The following is a 21,670-nucleotide window of genomic DNA, read 5'->3' on the forward strand; positions in this document are numbered from 1 at the left end:
AGTATTTTGAAGAAACAACTCATAAAAAAGTGACAAAGGAAGTTCTAGTAAAAATTAGACCTGCAAATCCAGAAGCATAGAGATGTTTGCACATTAGAGATATCAAATTTCCAAAGGCTTGATAATATAATTAAAAAACCAAAAAATATGTTGAGGACGACACTTGCTCAACTGATAGAGGCTCTGAAGCAAAAGATATTGTTTTAAAACATATGTCCTTTGAAAATACTACACCCACTTCACAAATTCTTTTGAAGACTATTTAAAAGTCCGGAAATAAATTTAAAGCATTTGCTGAGATTTCTACTTCATATTTTCAAGGTATATTCATTACAACAAACTCAGGAGGCCAGAACACTAACCAATATCTTATTAATAAGGACAGAAAAAATTTAGTAAATCAGACTTGGCTCACAAAATTATTCAGGAGAGAGCTTGGACATAACAGCAAACAATGTCTCAGTAAGGCAGGAGGTCCTAAAATTTTAATGCTCCTGGCCCCACTCTGAACAGAAATCCAACTGGATATCCACCTGGCATGAAAGGGTACCACTGGCATAAAGAGTGCCACACTAGCTTTCATAAAAATGTCACTGACTATTTTGGGGCTACTGTAATCCCTAATAATTTTGGAATCTTATCAAACCAGGGAAATTGTGAGGAACCTACATCAGGCCCCTCAAACAATATGGGTAATTCAACAGTCTAAGGCAACCAATCCATTTGACAATGGAGACCTATCCAATAGCTGCATCAAGCAACCCTTGGCAGTATAACACTTAACCTCCACAGAGATATTTATACCTGAATCCTTCTCAAACAGGTTACCTCAATTAGTAAGAATTTAAAATGATTTTACTCACACAAGAAACCTTTAAATCACCAATGGAGCTTATGACAGTAGTTCTTGCTTTTAAATACTGAGGACAAGCCCCTTTTCAAACTTTTGTGTCACTTTTTAATAGCTATTTTGCAATTTTAGCCCAAAATTTCAGAATTACAATTATTGCTTCAATTTAGAAATTGCCTTTTCTCTATTGGAAATGTTCAAGTTCTTACTATACTTTCTGGTCCAAGGCATGAAACTAAGGATAAATTTAATTCATTAACAGAATACTTTTGATATTTTTAGGAAGGTAAAATAGAAAAATCTTACAACATCATGAAATCACCTCTGCACTCAGAAAAATTGCTCCTGTTACAGTTTAAAGCAATTCTTAATCAATATCACTGTGTATTCCCTTGGTATCTTTGAGGGTCAGCCATACGAGAATAAGATTTGTCTAGAAGAAATCACAGTATTGAAGAATCCTGACTCGGCTTCCAGAAGTTATCAAATAACAATATTTTGTGCTGTTAGTAGAAAAGGGCCCCAGAGATTCATGTATGTGAATGCCTTGCCTATTCTGACTGGCATTGTAGGAGTAGGTGTGTCCTTTTTAGAGTTACTGTATCCCTATAAAATGGTGATTTAGAACTTCAAGAAGCTCAGTTTTGTCCAGGGCCTTCACTTCTGCTGCTTGTGGATAAAAATGTTTAACTCTCAGCTCCTTGTCTAAGACCATTTCTGCCTGCAGAGTGAAATGCTTCCCACCAGGATAAAATGGACAAAATCTCTGAAAGTGTAAGTTTTCCTTCATAAGACATATTATGGTCATTGTGGATCTTCACATCCACCAAACACAAGGAAGACAAATGTTGATATTAGAGAAAGAGTTATTACTTTGAAGGGCTATGCTTTGTTGTTGTTGTTGTTTTATGATTTTTATTATTTATTTATTTTCTTACTTATTTATTTTTGAGGAAGACTGACTTTGGGACTTTTTAAAGGAAAGTAATAAAATATTTTATGTGCTTCTTAATTAGCCAACCAAGGAAGTATGTGAAAAAAATGTTGCTGAGTGTAATTTGGCATCTGCAGTGTTAATTCAAGTACACAAGGAAGAGATGATCAGTAATGTTTTTCTTTAGATATATTGGAAAAGAATGATGCTTCATTTTGACTTTCAAAACGTGACCCTCAAGCTGAAGTGTAGCATTATTGATTAATTTCATTGGCAATGTAAATCTTAATACAGCCTTTTATTTAATTGCAAGTTGTCATTAATATTTAAGCATATGAAGATACATAAAGAAATGAACAAATCTGAGTAACAGTCATTCACAATGTACAGACTGAGGAGAAAATAGTAGTAAAAACTGCCATTGACGTAATTCCTTTGTTCAAGCACATACAGATATTAAAAGAAAGAGTAATGAAAAATGAAAAAGAAAAAAAAAAAACGAGGTTGAAAATCTCTCGGCAAAATTCTTCCCATCTAGGCTTCATGTTTGTATGTTTGTAAAAAGGAGTTTAAGGCCACCAACCTTGTCAACAGGTAGTGTTTCAGGATATACAAATTTAGAAAGTAAAAGAAAACAACTGGAATAGAAAACTGGTAAAGATTTAATTTTCCCAGGGAGCCATGTTATTGCTCTAGCAAGGAACATAGCAGGTTCAGCCATGTGGTTCTGGCATTAAGAGTCAAGGATTGAAAAAAGGTGTTCTGACATTTTTCTTTTTGACTAAGAACATTTGTTAATGCCAGTGTTATAACAAGGATGTCTGTGTAAGGAGACATAGAGGATCCACTTTATCAAACTCCAAAGGAGAAGCCTAAATGTTGAAGATGACAGAGCAGTAGTTTAACTGCCAACAGGCGCTGATAACAGGGAATGGAAAAAGCCCAAGAAAAAGAAGTGTTATGAAGTCAATAGAGATGAAAGGAATTGGAGATGTAAAGATAAATTATAATCAGACATGGACTTCCAGTGTTTGGAGTTTGCTCAGCTTGTATTTGATCTTGCTTTGGTACATTATTTTCTGAGTATGTTCTTTTTTTCTCAAATTATATGGTATTTTATACCATTATACGTTGAAAGTATGTGATCTACATTTTTATTTTTATTTTTCAGGGGATTATATTTCATGGTTACATAAATTTCAGAAGAAAATTTGAACATTGGACTTCAAATAAATTTGAGGCTATTTTAGATTATGGGAAATTAAAATGGAATAAATCCATTTTGGACTATTTTATGACTACAACAGTATCATGGTCAAGGAATGAAATGTAGTGGTTTGCAGAAGAATGACTCCATTGACTATTCTGTTTAGATATTTGACCAGGCTGTGTGGCATTATGAGGATATGTGTCCTTGTTGGAGTAGGCAGGGACTTGTTAGAGAGTGTGTGTCACTTTGTTGGTGGAGTTACACTTCTGAGAAGAACAAGTCTAGTCGGTGCACTCCACGTTATATTTTAGATGCCTGTGCATTAGGATGTAAAACTTTCAGATGAATTTTAAAGACCATTTCTGCAGGAACAGAGTCATGGTTCCCACCATGACAATAATAGACTAAAACTCTAAAATTGTAAGCTAGCTCCAATTAAATGTTTTCCTTTATGAGAATAGCCATGCTCATTATGTCTCCTCACAGCAATAAATCTCTAACTAAGAATTCTCACTTAGATAGGGTTTGGACTTCATGCTGACCTCCATTTTCCTTGCTTGTTTTGATTCACTTGAACATTCACATATCATTGTGTGTTACTATATTTAGGGTGAGATCCTAAATATTACTTCCCACTTGTCTTGAGAATTCATTTTTTTCCATGAGGTTATTTTTTAACTCTAGTTCTTAGTTTCTTTCCACAGCTTTTGACCTAAATTTTTAGCACTGGGGGGGGGGGGGAAGAAAAATTTATATAATGAAAAATTAGTGACTTTTATTCTGTTATCCACTTTGACAGATACATTAAGTAATATTCTTTTGTAGGTTTGGATTTGGAGCCCTTCAGAGTAAAGGGTATTTTCATNAAAACTTATGATTAAACAGATAAAGAGATGTTTCAGAGAGTCAAATACACCAATTGTGATAAACAGAGTTTATACATCCCAAAAGATTATGAGTACATGTCTGTAATCCAGTGATCATATCCAGGGTAGGAGAGTGAATCAAGGGAATCTCTACAGGTTTCCTATGAAGAGATCTAGNTATATGTGAGAAGAAAATAAAGAAATCCAACAGGCAAATATGTTATTACAAGACTTTATTCCCAGTAGTCTAAAAAAAGAGACTGGTGGGTATTTCTGAGTTCAAGATCAGTGTGATTTGCACAACAACTTAAAGTCAAGACATAGACAACGTGTTATTGAGNAAACNAAGGAAGCNACTAAATATTAAATGAATGAAATGCATAAATGCTTAAGNNCATTGATATATATATATATATATATATATATATATCATTCATACATATATGCATATATAGAAAAATAAATAAAATACACTATAAGTGAGAAATATAGGAATAAACTTGTGGTTCTTGTAATTTGAATTTATTCTTTCTGAACTTCATACAATTGTACATTCTAAGAGACATGCGTGCATGCAGTCACACATAAAATCATCATAAATAGAATGATTAAAGTATATAGGGCATGTATCACATACAGAAGTGGACTTTCCATCGTTTCACTAAGACATTAATAAATCAAAGCTGAAATACTAAAAAAAATGATATTAGAGAAATAGTTTCCATGGTCACAAGCCATGAAATGAATTTCAGAATATTATATAATTAAGATACTGTCTTTAAAAATTTGCTAGGTTGACAGTAAAATAGTGGGTTTTCATATGTGAAGATGCCAGAAAGCCAAAGATCTACATTCTAACAGATGTCATATTTGGGGGAAACTGATTCCTGATTGGTAAACAAAATGTATAAAGAATAAATCTATGAAATATAAGTAATATATGCTTTGAGGATCAATAAATAATGAGTAATAATGGTAAAGGAGCCTGCCTAAACCAAACATATTTACCTAATCTAGTTCATCATTCATGATGAAGAAATCAAGTTACATATTTTATAGATTCAAAATTAAACTATTTAATTTACTGTTCTAACTATGTAGATGTGTATGGTAAAGTTGATCATGATCTTATTGTTTTTATGCCACTTAAACAGGTATAACTTTAAGAACTACCAGTATATTCTCGCTCTGCAATTTGCCATTGAGGAGATCAATGGGAACCCCAATCTTTTACCCAATATATCTCTTGGATTCAATTTCTACAATGTCAGATTCACTGGGAAGTACATTCATAGTAATACTTTCAATTGGCTCACAGCTCTTGGTTTGAGAAATTATTTACCTAATTACAATTGTAAAAAGAGAAATTTCACTGCTGCACTGACAGGAACATCATGGATAATATCTGCCCAAATTGCCACATTGCTTCAACTCTTTAAATTTCCACAGGTGAGAAAATTTGGATTTTTGGTTCAAGAATCAGTTCTCTTTGTTCATGTTATTGGTGTCTTTAAGCTGAAAGAATGGTTGATCAATAATCCAAACATCAAAGCAATACATCAAAGCAACATGAACTGCAATCCAGATTTCTCTTGATTATAAGAGAAATATTTATGTAGTAAATGAAGTCCTTGAAACATAGAGGCCTAACAAAAATATCTGTTAAATGTAGTATATGTAATGTCCCTTTAAAATATTCTCCTTTCTTCTTCTATTCTTTAAGGAATAAAATTTATTTAGATGTTAATATTTTTTCTCTTCTTTCCAATTTGCTTCAAGATTACTTTTGGACCTTATGATCTTCTCCTGAGTGACCGTGGTCAGTATCCTTCTCTCTACCAGATGGCCCAGAAGGACACATCTCTTTTACTTGCCATTGTTTCATTGATCGTTCATTTTAGGTGGTCATGGGTTGGCCTCATCCTCCCTGATGACCACAAAGGAAATAAAATTCTATCAGATTTTAGGGAGGAGATGGAGAGAAAAGGCATCTGCCTAGCTTTTGTAAAAATGACCCCAGAAACAGGGAATACGTATGATGCCAAATTCTGGGAAAATATGGATAAAACAAATGTAACAATAATTTATGGTGACATTGATTCGCTAGAAGGTGTCATGAGGAATATTGAGCAAAGGTTATTGACATGGAATGTCTGGATCATGAACATTGAACATCATGTTATTGACAGAGCTGATTATTTCNTGTTAGACCCATTCCATGGAAGCATCATTTTTAAGCACAATTATAGAGATAATTTTAAATTTGCCAAATTTATTCAAACAGTTAATCCCAATAAATACCCAGAAGATATTTATCTTCCTAAGCTGTGGTATTTGTTTTTCAAGTGNTCATTTGCTGACATTAATTGTCATGTGTTGGACAACTGTCAAACCAATGCTTCTTTGGATATATTCCCTCGTCACATATTTGATGAGGCCATGAATGCAGAGAGCACAAGTATTTACAATGGTGTGTATGCTGTGGCTCACAGCCTCCATAAGATGAGAATTCAACAACTTCAAATGCAACCATATGAAAATGGCAAAGGGATGGTCTTCTTTCCATGGCAGGTACTAACCTTTCCAGAGTACTTTATTGTCAGCACTCTGGCATAAGATATTTGCAACAACACTAACTTAGGCATTGTAAAATCCAATTATCTTGTCCACAATCAAGAATTCCTTCTGTTTCTAATCTTACCTAGAAGTCAAGATACCTTCAAATGTATGGTGTTTTGAAATATTGTGCAAGATACCAGGAGTAAATATGCCATGTGAAAATCAAGTCTTTTCTTCAATAACTAACTGTGCAACCTTCTTACAGTAATAGAGGCAATTAATATACTCATTGATTTATATATTTGTTGCATTCGAAATTAAAGCAGGGACACTTATGTGAAACAATGACTGTTGGTTTATATAGAAATGACTCCTTTAAATTAATTTCTTGACACCAGTATCCTCATTTTGGACACTGTAGCTCTGAACATATTCTAAAGGTAAAGGAATCTTGCTAGGTTTCAAAAAAGTTTATCCCTTCATAATTCTGTTGTCATTGATTGCTTACTTGAGATTGGTTCTAAGTTTTTACTTGAAGATCAATAATAATGGTATTCTGAACATCCTTTTCACTAAATCATCATTAATTGAATCTTCATTAATGTTGATATTTGTAGCAGAATTTATGCTATCCTTATGCACAATGAAATATAAAATTATGTTTCTTTTAAGCTAAACACTTTCCTGAAGGATATTGAAGTGAAAGACAAAACGAGTTTAGATTGGAGACAGACAATAGATACAGAGTATGACATTCTTAACATTTGGAATTTACCAAAGGGTCTTGGATTAAAAGTGAAAATAGGATCCTTTTCGGCAAATGCTCCCCAAGGTCAACAGTTGTCTTTATCTGAACAGATGATACAATGGCCAGAAATATTTTCAGAGGTGGGATATATATTATCTAAATGGTTTGTACTTATATTATTAAAACAATTCTGTTCTCTGATATAATGATTGACTCACGTTCCATTACACTTTGAATATCAGTATAAAATTGTTAAAGGTAATTCTAATATACAGGCTTTTAATTTTCCTTGATTAAGATCAATGGAAGTATACAGTGTTCAAAAACTCCCCCATTGCTCACTCATATGAGGATTGGGTTCCTCCGTTTGTCACAAATGAGGGATGGGACATGTTGCAAGAGGAAATTTTTATCTCCAAATGACTCATGTATTAATGTACTGGAGGAAAATCTCTTTTGGGGATTAATATTTTAAACAATATTATTTTTTTTATTTTTTGTTCAAATACTGTGACCAAAATGACCTTTATAAAACAGACTATATTTTGTTTTATGGTTCTAGAAGTATCAGAGTCTACAAATGATAGAAGATTGACAACAGGTGGTCATACTGGAGAGAGACTTATGAAATGGAAAAAGTGTTTTTCTCCACAAGTATTAAGAGTAAATAAAATTAATATCCTAGAATTAAGGAAACATTTTAATTTTTCTATTCCCAACAAGTGTCCTAATTTCATCACCAAGTCTGCATCCCCTAAATAGTCAATAACTTTCCATATAATTTCACAAAAAAAGGAAATAAGCATTAAAATGATTTGCCCTATGTGTAATATTTTTCTTTAAACATATCATAAATTATCTCCATTATCAATCTTTAATTGTTCTTCAATTCTCAATATGAGCTATCTCATCGAATATTTAATAATAATTTGAAAGACCTTACAGACCAATGTGAGAGTGCAGAGCATTATATTTGTATATGCATGGTTTTCATATGAATGAGTGTACAAATGATATGCCATCCTCTTCATCCAGGAAGCAATGAATACTGCAGCTCTCTTCTATCTTCTCTGCAATTGTGACAATCTTACAATAAGTAGTGACAATTAATTTTAACTGGCCTTTTCATCTTAGCTAAATTTCTCTGTGTATTTCCACCTAAAAATATATGTTTATTTGCTTCCATAATAATTTTAATTCCTTTTAAATTGATAGTCAACATTCACAATAATGGTAGAAGTTGAGCTGCTCAACACAGGTGTCAGAAGTACAAAGTTCGTATAGGCTAGATGGAACCCATAGACTCCAATATCATGTCCATAGTCAATAATGTTTCACAAATATATAATTAATTCATTAAGATCCTTTTTTGTTTGTTTGTTTTTGAGATAAGTGTGTAGCAATGGATATACTGGTACTCACTATGTAGACCAGGCTGGACTCAAACTCAGAAATTTGCCTGACTCTGCCTCGCAAGGACTAGTATTAAAGGCTTGTGCCACCATGCCTGGCAAGATTCCAAATTTTTAAACACTGTGATAATTGCCAAACCAATATTTAAACACTTTTTCCTTCTCAAGGGCATTATCTTTTAATTTTTTAATTGCTTTTAAAATTTTTATTGGTTATTTTATATATTTACATTTCAAACATTATTCCCCTTCACAGTTTCTCATCTGTATACCCCCTTTCACACCCCCAATCCTTAGGTCCCATGAACGTGCTCCTCCTACCCTCATCACCCTAGCTGTCATTCACCTATGCTGGGCATCAAGCCTTCAGAGGACCAAGACGCTCTCCTCCCACTGATGCCAGATATGGTCATATTCTCCTATATATACTGCTGGAGCCATTGATCCCTCCATGTGTATTCTTTGACAGTTTAGTCCCTGAGAGCTCTGGGGATTCTATTTCATTGATATTCCTGTTTTTCCAAAGGGGCTGCAAACACTTTCAGGTCCTTCAGTCCTTAACTACCCCATTGGTGTCCCTATATTCAGTCAGACCATTGACTGCAAGTATCCTCTACTGTATTGGTAAGGCACTGGCAGAGCCTCTTAGGAGACTATATCTGACTCCTGTCTGCAAGCATTTCTTGGTATAAGCAATACTGTCTTCTTTGGTTATTTTATTAAGGAGGTATCACGAGGTGGGACAGTTTCCGTATGACTTTTGTAAGTCTCCGCTAAACTCTTTGACCTTGCATTTTATTTAGATAGGAGCAAATTTTGGTTAATATTTTTGAGATGGCTTGGTTCTGTCATCCTACAACCAGGGGCCTTGCCTAACCTATGGATATGGCCTCTAAAGGTTCTCTCTCTGCTTTGTGGGTTATGTCAACTAATGTCATCCCCAATGAATTCTGAGAGTTTCTTGCTTTCCAGGCATCTGGGAATTTCTAGTAGCTACCCCAGTTCCACATCCCTTATTACTATAAATACTCTTTTAAATAAGTCTAATTATTAATAAAAATATTTGCTTTTCATTGTATGACTTTCAAAAATTATTTTTCATTTTTCATAAAAACCTAAGGATTAAATAACATTATTCATTCTTCTCAGATCCCTCACTCTGTGTGCAGTGAGAGTTGTGGGCCTGGATCCAGAAAAGTAACCATGGAGGGCAAGGCTGTCTGTTGCTATAAGTGCACTCCTTGTGCAGACAATGAGATTTCTAATGAGACAGGTAAATACAGGTTTTATGGAAAAATTCTTATTTCTCTACTGTATTCTACAATGTGCTAGCAATTAAAAATATCTAAGTAGAAGCCAAATATGAGTTATTTTTTATTTCTTTTTCATAGGAATTTAAATGTCATATTCATCATCATCCCATTGAACTAGGTGAAAACAGCCATTTCAAATTATTATTGATTTATAACTTTAATCCATTGCCAATATTGATATTGGAAGATACAGTTTATTCCCCTGTACTTTTCAATGTTTTTCTATTTACTCTTCCATTTAACACATTTTAATTAAGTATCACAGTTTTTTAAAAAATGTATTTCAATGATTTTCAAGAACAATATAAGGTTCAGATATGTTGCATGTTCATAGAGATAATTAACATCTCATTTCTCATTTTTATTATTTTGATAATTTCATACAATGTGTTTTCATCACATTCATCACTCACACTCTTCCCAGATTTATTTCCCCCTTCCCTCATTCCCAAAATTTGTAATTAAACTATGTAATACAGTTCATGATACTAATGAATACTTACATGTATGCATGTTACTTAATGGTTGCTCACCAACCATGTCCTGCACACTGAAATATAAATCTTAATATNTGCCCTGTAGCTATCAAATGTTGATACATCATTTTCTGTAGAAGGGAGATTCTATTGACTACCTCCAATAAATATACTGCCTGGGTTAAGGCAGCATGCATTAAAACATTTTCTTGTGTGTCATGAGTTTCTGTCAACAATTTCTCTGTGATCAAAAAACAGAATTATTTTCTGGTATTCTGTACACTGAAAGTTTTGGTAATTTTCTGGCTTCTCTTGGCTTAGAATTTTACAAAACTTTTTTTGTTGTTGTTACTGGAGTGATTAGAAAAGACTTGAGTTTATGTTCTTTTAGGGGAAAATGCATATCTAGGAACTGGCTTTAGGTTTTAAAAGTCCATGTGACATCTGGACTCTTTTTTTTTGTTTGTTTTTCTGCTGCTGCCTTCAAATCAAGATTTATACCTGGCTGCTTTTATGCTTCCTTCTATTATGTAAATAAACAAACATTTAATTCTATAAACACACACCACATTTAATGAATTCATTTATTTATTCACAATATAATCATGGTTCCCACTCTGTGGCAACCCTCCCACAGTTCAATACCTCATTCCTTCACCCCTATCTTNGCCTTTCTGCCTTCTAAACTTCTGAAACTCTGTGGGATGTATGCTAGGTTTTCTATGCCTTTTGCCTAATATCAACTTAGTAGTGAGAACATATGATGTTTGTCCTTTTGTGTCTAGGTTACCACACGCAGGATGATATTTTGTAGTTTCATACATTATCCTTCAAATCCATTATACCCTTGATCTTAATAATGGAGTAATATTCTATTGTTTAAAAGTGCCACATATTCTGCATCAATTCATCTGTGATAGGACATGTATTGCTTCCAGTTTTGGGGCTCCTAAAATTAAGGTCACTGTTAACATAGATGAGCTTGTGTCCTTTGATATGTTGGGCTATTTTTATATATTTATCCAAAAGTGGTATAGCTGGGTATATTCATATAAATGTGTCTATTTCCAATTTTCTGAGGAACTGCTAGATTTATTTCAAGAGCAGTTGTACCAGTTTGAAATCCCAAAATTGTGGGTTGGAGCCCAGGTGGGACAGTCTCTGGATGGTCATTCCTTCAGTCTCTACTCCAAACTTTATCCCTGTAACTCCTTCCATGGATATTTTGTTTCCCCTTCTAAGAAGGATTGAAGTATCCACACATTGGTTTTCCTACTTCTTGAATTTCGTGAGTTTTGCAAATTGTATCTTGGGTATTCTGAGTATTGCAGCTAACGTCCACTTATCAGTGAGTGAATATCATGACTGTTCTTTACTGATTTGGTTACCTCACTTCAGATTATAACATCAAGATCCATACATTTGTCTAAGAATTTCATAAATTCATTTTTAATAGTTATATAGTACTCCATTGTGTAAATGTACCACATTTTCTGTATCTGTTGCATTGTTGAGGAACATCCATGTTCTTTCCAGATTCTGGCTATTAGAAATAAGGGTACTATGAACATAGTGGAGCATGTGTCCTTATTACAAGTTGGAGCATCTTCTTGGTATATGCTCAGGAGTAGTATTGATGGATCTTCTGGTACTNCTATGTCCAGTTTTCTTAGGAAGAGCCAAACTGATTTCCAGAGTGGTTATACAAGCTTAGAATCCCACCAGCAATTCTCCACATCCTAGCCACCCTCTGTTGACACCTGAGTTTTTGATCTTAGCTATTTTGACTGGTGTGAGGTGGAATCTCAGGGTTGTTTTGATTTACATTTCCCTGATGATTAAAGATGTTGGATATTTTTTAGGTGCTTCTCAGGCATTCAGTATTCCTCAATGAGACTTCTTTATTTAGCTATGTACCCCATTTTTTAAGAGGGTTATTTGGTTTTCTGGAGTCCAAATTCTTGAGTTCTTTATATATATTGGATACTAGCAAGCTATCGGATTTAGAATGTTAAAGAGCTTTTCCCAATCTGTTGGTTGACATTTCATCTTTTTGACAGTGTCTTTTCCCATACAGAATCTTTGCAATTTTATGAAGATTAATTTGGAGATTCTTGATCTTACAAGAACAAACCATTGGTGTTCAGTTCAGGGATTTTCCCCTATGCCCATATCTTCAAGGCTACTTCCCACTTTTCCTCTAAATGTTTCAGTATCCATGGTTTTATATGAAGTACCTTGATCCACTTAGACTTGAGCTTTGTATGAGGAGATAAGAATGGATAAATTTGTATGCTTCTACATGCTAACCACCAGGTGAGCCAGTACCCTTTGTTGAAAATGCTGTCATTTTTCCACTGGATGGTTTTAGCTCCCTTCTCAAAGATCAAGTGAGCATAGCTGTGAGTATTCATTCCTGTGTCTTCAATTCTATTCCATTGATCTACCTGCCTGTCACAGTACCAATACCATGCTGTTTGTATTGAAATTGCTCTGCAGTACAGCTTAACATCAGACATGGTGATTTCACCAGACATTCTTATGTTGTTGTGAATAGTTTTTGCTATCCTAGGTTCTTTGTTATTCCACATGAATTTCAAATTATCCTTTCTAACTCTATGAAGAATTGAGTTGGAATTTTTATGGGGATTGCATTGAATCTCTAGATTGTTTTTGGCAAGATTGTCACTTTCACTATATTAATATTGCCAATCCATGAGCATAGGACATCTTTTCATCTTCTGAGATCATCTTCAATTTCTTTCTTCAGAGACTTGATGTTCTTATCAGAGATCTTTCACTTCCTTAGTTAGAGACACACCAAGGTATTTTCTATTGTTTGTGACTACTGTGAAGGGAATTGTTTCCCTTATTACTTTCTCAGCCTGTTTATCCTTTGTGTAGAGAAAGGCCACTGATTTTTTTTTTTCAGCTAATTTTACATCAAGCTACTTCACTGAAGCTGTTTATCAGGTTTAGGAGTTCTCTGGTGGAATTTTCTGGGTCACTACTATATATACTATCATATCATCTGCAAAGAGTGATATTTTGATTTCTTCCTTTCCAATTTGTATCACTTTGATCTCCTTTTGTTGTCTAATTGCTCTGGCTAGGACTTCAAGTACTATACTGAATAGGTAGGGAGACAGTGGGCAGCCTTATCTAGTCCCTGATTTTAGTGAGATTGCTTCTAATTTTTCTCCATTTAGTTTGATGTTTGCTACTGGTTTGCTTTATATTTCTTTTATTATGGATAGTTTGGGCCTTGAATTCCTGATCTTGCAAAACTGTGATCATATATGGGTGTTAGATTTTGGCAAATGCTTTCTCAGTATCTAGAGGATTACGTTGATGGATTTCCATATATTGAACCATTCCTACAATTCCAAAATTAATAGTGGAGAGATCCATTTTGTCCATATCCTTGACAGCGTGTGCTCTCTTCTGAGTTACTGATCTCAGTCATTCTATCTGGTGTAAGGTGGAATCTCAATGTCCTTTTGATTTGGCTTTCATTGATCAATAAGGACTATAGCTCTTAAGTGCCTTTTAGCCATTTGAGATTCCTCTGCTGTGAATTTTTTGGATTTTGCTGAATTCCTTTATCCACTTGTTGTTGAGTATTCTGAAAGATGATAATTATAGATCTATTTTCATATTTCTAAATACAGACTGTTAATTAGACCAGCATTATTAAAGGAATATGCTTGCTTGCTCTCTTCCCTTCTTTCTTTCTTTCTTTCTTTCTTTCTTCCTTTCTTTCTTTCTTTCTTTCTTTCTTTCTTTCTTTCTTTCTTTCTTTCTTTCTTTCTTTCTTTCTTTCTCTTTCTTTCTTTCTTTCTTTCTTTCTTTCTTTCTATCTTTCTTTCTTTCTTTTTGTTGTATGTTTTCGGCTTCTTTGCAAAATATAACGTGTCTATATGTACATGGACTTATTTCTGGGTCTTCACTTCTATTCCATTGAATAGCATGTGTATATATGTACTAGTACAATGTTTTGTTTTGTTTGGTTTGGTTTGGTTTTTTTTTTTTTCACTATTGCTCTGTAGTACAGCTTGAGATCAGGTGTGGTAATTTCTCCTGTAGTTCTTTTTGTGTTAAAAATTGTTTTTTTCTTTGCTGGGTTTTTGTTTTTGTATATGAAATTGAGAATAGCCCTTTCAATGTTTGTGAAGAAGTGTGTTGGAATCTTGATTGTGATTGCATTGAATCTGTTGATTGCTTGTGGTAGGATGGCAATATAAACTATGTTAATGCTACCAATCTATGAGTATTGGAGTTCTCTCCATTTTCTGAGATCTCCCTCAATGTCTTTCTTGAAAGACTTGAAGTTATTGTCATATAGATCTTTCATTACTTGTAAAGTGTTACACTGAGATAATCTATACCCCTCTGCATAATGTGAAGGGTGTTGTTTTTCTATTTTTTTTCTCATTCTTGTTATCCTTTGGTAGAGAAAGACTACTAATTAGTTTGAGTGAAACTAATATCAAGCTACATTGTTTAAGTTGTGTACTAGCTGTATAGAACTCTGGTAAATTTTTTTGAGGTTGCTAATGTAAACTAACATATCATCTACAAATAGTAATACCTTGACTATTTCTTTTCAAATGTATGTACTTTTGATCTGCTATTGTTGTCTTATTGATCTCTCTAGAACTTCAAGTATTGAATAGATATTGAGAGAGGGGGCATCCTTTTGTTGTCCTATAATTTAGTAGGATTATTTCAATTATCTCTCCATTTAATTTGAGGTTGGCTGTTTGCTGTATAATGTTTTTATTACAATTATGTAAGGGCCGTGACATCATGTTATCCAATATTTTTAACATGATGGGGTATTTTATATTATCAAATGCTTTTTCAGCATCTAATGAGATAATAACATGTTTTTCTTTGAGTTTGTTTATATAGTGGATTACATTAATGGGTTTTTATGAATTGAACCANCTCTAAATTCNTGAAGTTCTACAAAATAATTCCTANAGCTGATATAACCACTCAAGAATGTGGCTGGATACAAAATTAACTCAAAGAAATCAGTACCGTCCTGTAAGTAAGCAATAACATGTCTGAGAATGAAGTTAAAGAAACAATACTGTTCACAATAGATAAAAGTAATACCTACTTCATGTACCTCTAACAAAGTAAACAAAAAATCTGTATGACGCAAAGCTCAGGTTTCTGAAGAGAGAAATTGAGGAAGATATCAAAAAATGAAATAATCTCCTGTACTTGCAGACCAATATACTTAACATAATGCAAATAGCCTCCTAACCAAAAGAAATGCCCAATTTCAATGTAATCAACACCAAAATTCCAGCAATATTCTTCACAAATTTTGAAACAATTATCAATTGCCTATGGAGTCTTCTGAGACTTATTAAGTGTCCATAATCTCGTCTATCAATAATAATAAATTTTACTATGTATAAAATTTCACACTAGTGAAATCCATACATACCACACACACACACACATACATACACACACACACCCACACACACACACCCACACACACCCACACACACACACTATATATATATATATATATATATATATATATATATATATATATATATATATATATATGAACTTTTGAATGTATCTTGTGTATGCATAAAAAGAGCCATTCACACAGTAAGAACAAATCAGGCCAATGTCTGTTAGTGAATTATATTGTTCAATCGTATACAGCTCAAAGAAATGCTAAGCACTGGAAGTTTGAAAATATTCTTCATAGAAGTTGGTACACTAAAATTATACTATATTTTATATTTTAAAATATCAATTCAGTGTTATTAATGAAATAAAATAGACACCCTGATTATCAATTATATTTTTAGGAATATAGAAATATTGTGCATTACACTGTCATAGGCTTTTAATGCTGTGAACAAACAGCATGAAAAAGTAAATGCATAAAAGTGCAACATTTAATTTGTGCTGGCTTAGCAGTTCACAGGTCTAGTCAATTATCATCAAGGTAGGAGCATGGATTCACCCAATCAGGCATGATGCAGAAGGGCTGAGATTTCTATATCTTCTTCTGAAGCCTGCTAATAAAGGACTGGTTTCTTGGCACCTAAGACTAGTGTTTTAAAGCCCCTGCCCACAATGACACACTTTCTTCAACAAGACACACCTACAAATAATGCCACTCACCAGGCCAATCATATTCAAACTAGGACATTCCACTCGCTGGGTGCCATAGGTGTGTTTAATCACTTGAGTCTATAGAGGCACTAGCTCGGCATAGAAATTTTAAAAAGTGTGTATTGTCCAATTTCAAACATCCATATATTTTATAAGTTTCAACAATGTTAAAAATCCAAGTTCAAACACCATGTGTGGTAGCACACGCCTTTAATCCTAGCACTTGACAGGCAGAGGCAGGCAGATTTCTGAGTTCGAGGCCAGCCTGTCTACAAAGGGAGTTCCAGGACAGCCAAGGCAGGTCTTTCCCATAAATACCACTTTTAGAACTAACTTATGTCTTAGTTGGGTTTTTACTGTAATAAGCAATCACTTTACACCATCAACCTTTATAAGGACAACATTTCATTGGGACTGACTTACAGGTACAGAGGTTCAGTAAACCATCCTCAAGTCCAGAGAATGACAGCATCCAGGCAGGCATGGCACATGAAGAGATAAGAGTTCTATATATTTAGGTAAAACNTTCTAGGAAATGTCTGACTTTCAGGTATCTAGGATGAGGGCTTAAATCCCACTTCCACAGTCACAGAATTCTTTCAATAAGGCCACAACTACAAAATAGTGCCATTCTTTGGGCCAAGCATATTCAAACTACCATACCAACATAATGTATTTTATTAATTTTGCTGCATCTATTTTATGTTAAACATAGTATTTATGAAAATATTAAAATGTTCCATAGCAGAGTATTTTTTGGAAAAATCCCTCACATTTTGTAAGAATATTCTATCTAAAAAATATATGCTTGCTTTAAATTTTAGGAAAACATATTATTGGGTGATTTTGAGCACTATCAAATGTAATAGCATCTATTTCATAAACTTCAGCAGAGAATGAACAGAATTTAAAATTACAACGAATTTTATGGAGAAAAGTAAATTTAGGATTCACATTAAAAAATTCACTATCTGATAAATTTAGCAAAAATATTTCCTCTAATCTAAATTTCCCATAGTCAAGTTAAAGCAAACCTGTGCAATATGAGTACTATCAGGGTCACAGAAGGTTTTCACAATGTCATTTAGTATTGTAGTTAATTTCAAAAGTGTTACAGCATTGTCAGTAAAGGCAGAGAAATATCATATGTACAGAGAACAAATGCATTTAGATAATAAAATTTAAATGACAACCATTAATCCTTTAAGGAATATATTGAATTTGAAGGGTACCTGAAAACACACAATTCTGTTCGTTACACAGGTAGGTCTTGAAAGTATAAATGTTATCCCATTGAAGCTATCCCCAATTGGGCAGGCACTGGCTCATCTGAATGGACTCAGTGGTTATTAAAATGTAATAGGTAGATGAAAGGAAGCTCAAAGAATTGTGAATAAAAACTGAGGGTAGGGAAGGGAAGGTATGTGATGGTAGTATATGAATAAAGCTTCATCAAATCCTATAGTATGTGAACATAACTATGGAAAGAAATATGTAAGGAACAAGTAGTTTCTAAATCTAGATTTTTTCATTCCTGAGTACTAATTACATTGTCCATGAGAGAACAAACTAAAGTGACTTCTGTGACAGTCCCTATAGTTAGAGATGTCTAATAATAAAAGAAATCTTCATATACTGAACTCCTGATCTCAAGATAACCTATGCTTCTGAACAGATGTAGACCAGTGTGTGAAGTGTCCAGAGAGTCATTATGCAAATACAGAGAAGAGCAACTGCTTCGAAAAATCTGTGAGCTTTCTGGGCTATGAAGACCCCTTGGGGATGGCATTAGCAAGCATAGCTTTGTGCTTATCTACACTCACTGCCTTTGTTATTGGCATCTTTGTGAAGTACAGAGACACTCCTATTGTCAAGGCAAATAATCGAGCTCTGAGTTATATTTTGCTCATCACACTCACCTTCTGTTTCTTATGTTCTTTGAACTTCATTGGTAAGCCAAACACAGCTACCTGCATCCTCCAGCAGACCACCTTTGCAGTTGCTTTCACTATGGCTCTTGCCACTGTGTTGGCCAAAGCTATCACTGTGGTCCTTGCCTTTAAGATCAGTTTTCCAGGGAGAATGGTAAGGTGGCTAATGATATCAAGGGGTCCAAACTACATCATTCCTATCTGCACCCTGATCCAACTTCTTATTTGTGGAATATGGATGGCAACATCTCCACCATTCATTGACCAAGATGCTCATACAGAATATGGACACGTCATCATTTTGTGCAACAAGGGTTCAGCTGTTGCTTTCCATTTGGTCCTGGGATACCTCTGCTTCATGGCCCTTGGGAGTTATGCCATGGCCTTCTTGTCTAGAAATTTGCCAGATACATTCAATGAATCCAAATTTCTGTCCTTCAGTATGCTAGTGTTCTTCTGTGTCTGGGTCACCTTTCTTCCTGTCTACCACAGCACTAAAGGAAAAGTCATGGTAGCCATGGAAGTATTCTCTATCTTGGCTTCCAGCACAGCACTCCTTGCCTTNATATTTGGTCCCAAGTGTTACATTATCTTGTTGAGACCAGACAAGAATTCACTTAATCATATCAGGAAGAAAACACCCTCTAGAAGGAAGAATTTTCCTAAAATTTAGTTGAAAAAAAGCATTGAGCTTTTATTTTAACAACTTCATAAATGGCATCATTCATATATCATTTTAAAATATNTTATACTGCTTCTCTGTGTCTAAGACCTGATGGTTCCATTCCTGGATCACGTCAAATATTGGTGTCCTTTCTCAATAGAAACTCTGATTTTTTTTATTTATTGTTTTAATTTTATTAAACTTCATGAGAATTCTTTCTTATTCCTGAACTAGCAAAACATTATTTTAGAAAATCCATTGGAATGTAATTTATTAATATCTATTATTTAATCATGTTTACAATTCAATTGTCATATAGTTTATCTTTAAATTTATTACATATTTAATTTTCAATATACCATATTTGAAAGAGAACTGCATGGTATTTGTAAATCTCTCATGGAATTTAATTAATGTGAAATGGTTTGTTTGAATTTATTTATTTATGACGAATACACCACCTGTCATAATTTAATTTAAAAAATTTATAATGCTATGGCATTCTAGTTCACAGCATTATGTGTTACATTCTAACTAAGTGTGAAGTTCCATTCAGAAAAATATTTTATTATCTAAAATAAAATATAAGTTAACCAGAGCAATTTATCTGGAGCCCACATTAATAGTTTGACAAAATTTGTGAGATTTCCAACTGTATGTAAGGTTCCTGACTACTCTCAAATAAATTTAAATTTAGACGTTTACACATATTTTATATAATATTTACGTTTCTGGTGCATCAAGTCATCTGAGTATTGCTGGTAACAGATCTTGTTCATGTTGAATTTTTAATTTTTTATATAAATTATTCATTTGACTTTTAGTCATTTAAATTTCTCTCACCTAATTTTCTGCAAATTGGTATAAAATACTCAATCATAATCCAAAATCCCTTATAATTTTCTATTTTATTATGACCTATTCCTTCATAATTCATTATTATTTTGTACAAATAGTAGACATTATACTTAAAATAATCTTTTTTATGTTCCCAATGGTATATGAAAGAAAAAATATGAAATTGTTAGAACAACTGCATATGACTTTAGTCATGGTCTAATTCTGAAAGAATTACAGCAATGGAAATGGTGAGGAGCCTGAGGAAAAGAAACTCCATCAAGAGGCCCAAAGTGGGATGCAGCTCAAGGGGAGGCCCCAAGGCCTGACACTATTTCTGAGGCTATAGAGCACACACACACACACACACACACACACACACACACACACACACACACACATACACACACAGAGGACCTAGCCTTACTGCACTCCAGAAGACCCAACAAACATCTGAATGATACAGATGCAGATATTTGCACCCAACGAACTTACTGAAGCACCTGACCCCTGTTGTTGAATTTGAGAAGGCCAAGAGAAGCTGAAGAGATATGTGACCATGTTGGAGGACCAACAGTCTCAATTAATCTGCCCCTACCCCCGAGAGTTCTCAAATACTGGATCACCAAATAAGAAGTATACACAAGCTGATATGAGGACCCCAACACACATAGAATAGAGGACTGCTAGGTTGGTGTTCATTCACAGATGATGCATCTAACATTCATGAGACTAGAGGCCCCAGGAAGTTTAGAAGTCAGGTGAGTTGGAGGGGTAGGAACATCCACATGGAGACAGGAGTTGGGGTAGAGGTATGGGATGGGAAAAATGGGAGGGTGCATGGGGGGAATAAAACGTAGAGTGTAAAAAATAAATTAACTGATTAAAAATAAAAACAAACAAAGAAAGAAAACCAAAGATACCACAAAATTTTCAGCCAATTCAGTGAAATTTGAATGTATCATCCTGAGTGCAGTAACACAGATCCAAAATGACATGAACGCTATGTAATTATTAATAAGTTGGAATTAGCCATGAAATACAGGATAACCATTCTATACTCCACAGATGCAAAAGTGCAAAACTGGAAAGGATGTCTCTGCAATGATGCTTGAAATCTCATTTAGAAGGGGAATGAAATTGTTATAGGAAGAAGATGGTGTAGGTTACTGGGCTTTTGAAGAGACAGGGCAGGAATGAGGGTCCTTTCAGGATGAGGTGAGGAAAGAGACATGGGATATGGCAAAATGGCCTTGAGCTCAAATGGAAAAGTGAGACTTGCTGCAGTGGGAGGGTAGGAAGAGTTTAAAGGATGTGCCAGAGATGTGATATATGGGAAGCTACCAAGAATTAGAATGACCTTAGGTGAGACACACAGAAGACACACAGAAGAGGGGATATGGACCATGAAGAAGCCACCTTCTATAGCCAGGCAGGAGTTATAGTGCAGCGAGAGGGACACAAACCTACTCCCAAAACTTTTGACTCAAAATTTCTTCTACCTACATGAAATCCTGAGTTGAAGGATGAAGTAGTGCCTGAGTGAATGGTTATGCAATAAGTAGCCCAATTAGAGTCCTATAACATGGATACACATTAATCCCTGACACTGATAATTAGGCTCTCTTATTATTGAAGATAAGACCCTAGCATGACTCTCCTTAGAGAGGCTTCACCCAGCAGTTGACACAGACAGTTCCAGAAAAACACAGAG

At 34.2% G+C, this 21,670-nt stretch overlaps 1 protein-coding gene across 1 annotated transcript in view; it reads left to right on the forward strand.

Moving 5' to 3' along the window:
* Window positions 1–19,128, forward strand: part of LOC110315303 (vomeronasal type-2 receptor 116-like) — a 25,599-nt gene extending 6,471 nt beyond the window's left edge. The window contains exons 2-6 of the mRNA XM_021189389.1: window positions 5,015–5,309; window positions 5,640–6,431; window positions 7,092–7,307; window positions 9,729–9,852; window positions 18,200–19,128. Of these exons, the coding sequence (XP_021045048.1) occupies window positions 5,015–5,309; window positions 5,640–6,431; window positions 7,092–7,307; window positions 9,729–9,852; window positions 18,200–19,128 (2,356 nt within the window). The remainder of the gene's footprint in view (window positions 1–5,014; window positions 5,310–5,639; window positions 6,432–7,091; window positions 7,308–9,728; window positions 9,853–18,199) is intronic.
* Window positions 19,129–21,670: the final 2,542 nt, after the last annotated feature.

The sequence above is a fragment of the Mus pahari genome, unplaced genomic scaffold (genome assembly GCF_900095145.1).
Source record: "Mus pahari unplaced genomic scaffold, PAHARI_EIJ_v1.1 scaffold_8599_1, whole genome shotgun sequence".
Taxonomy (NCBI): domain Eukaryota; kingdom Metazoa; phylum Chordata; class Mammalia; order Rodentia; family Muridae; genus Mus; species Mus pahari.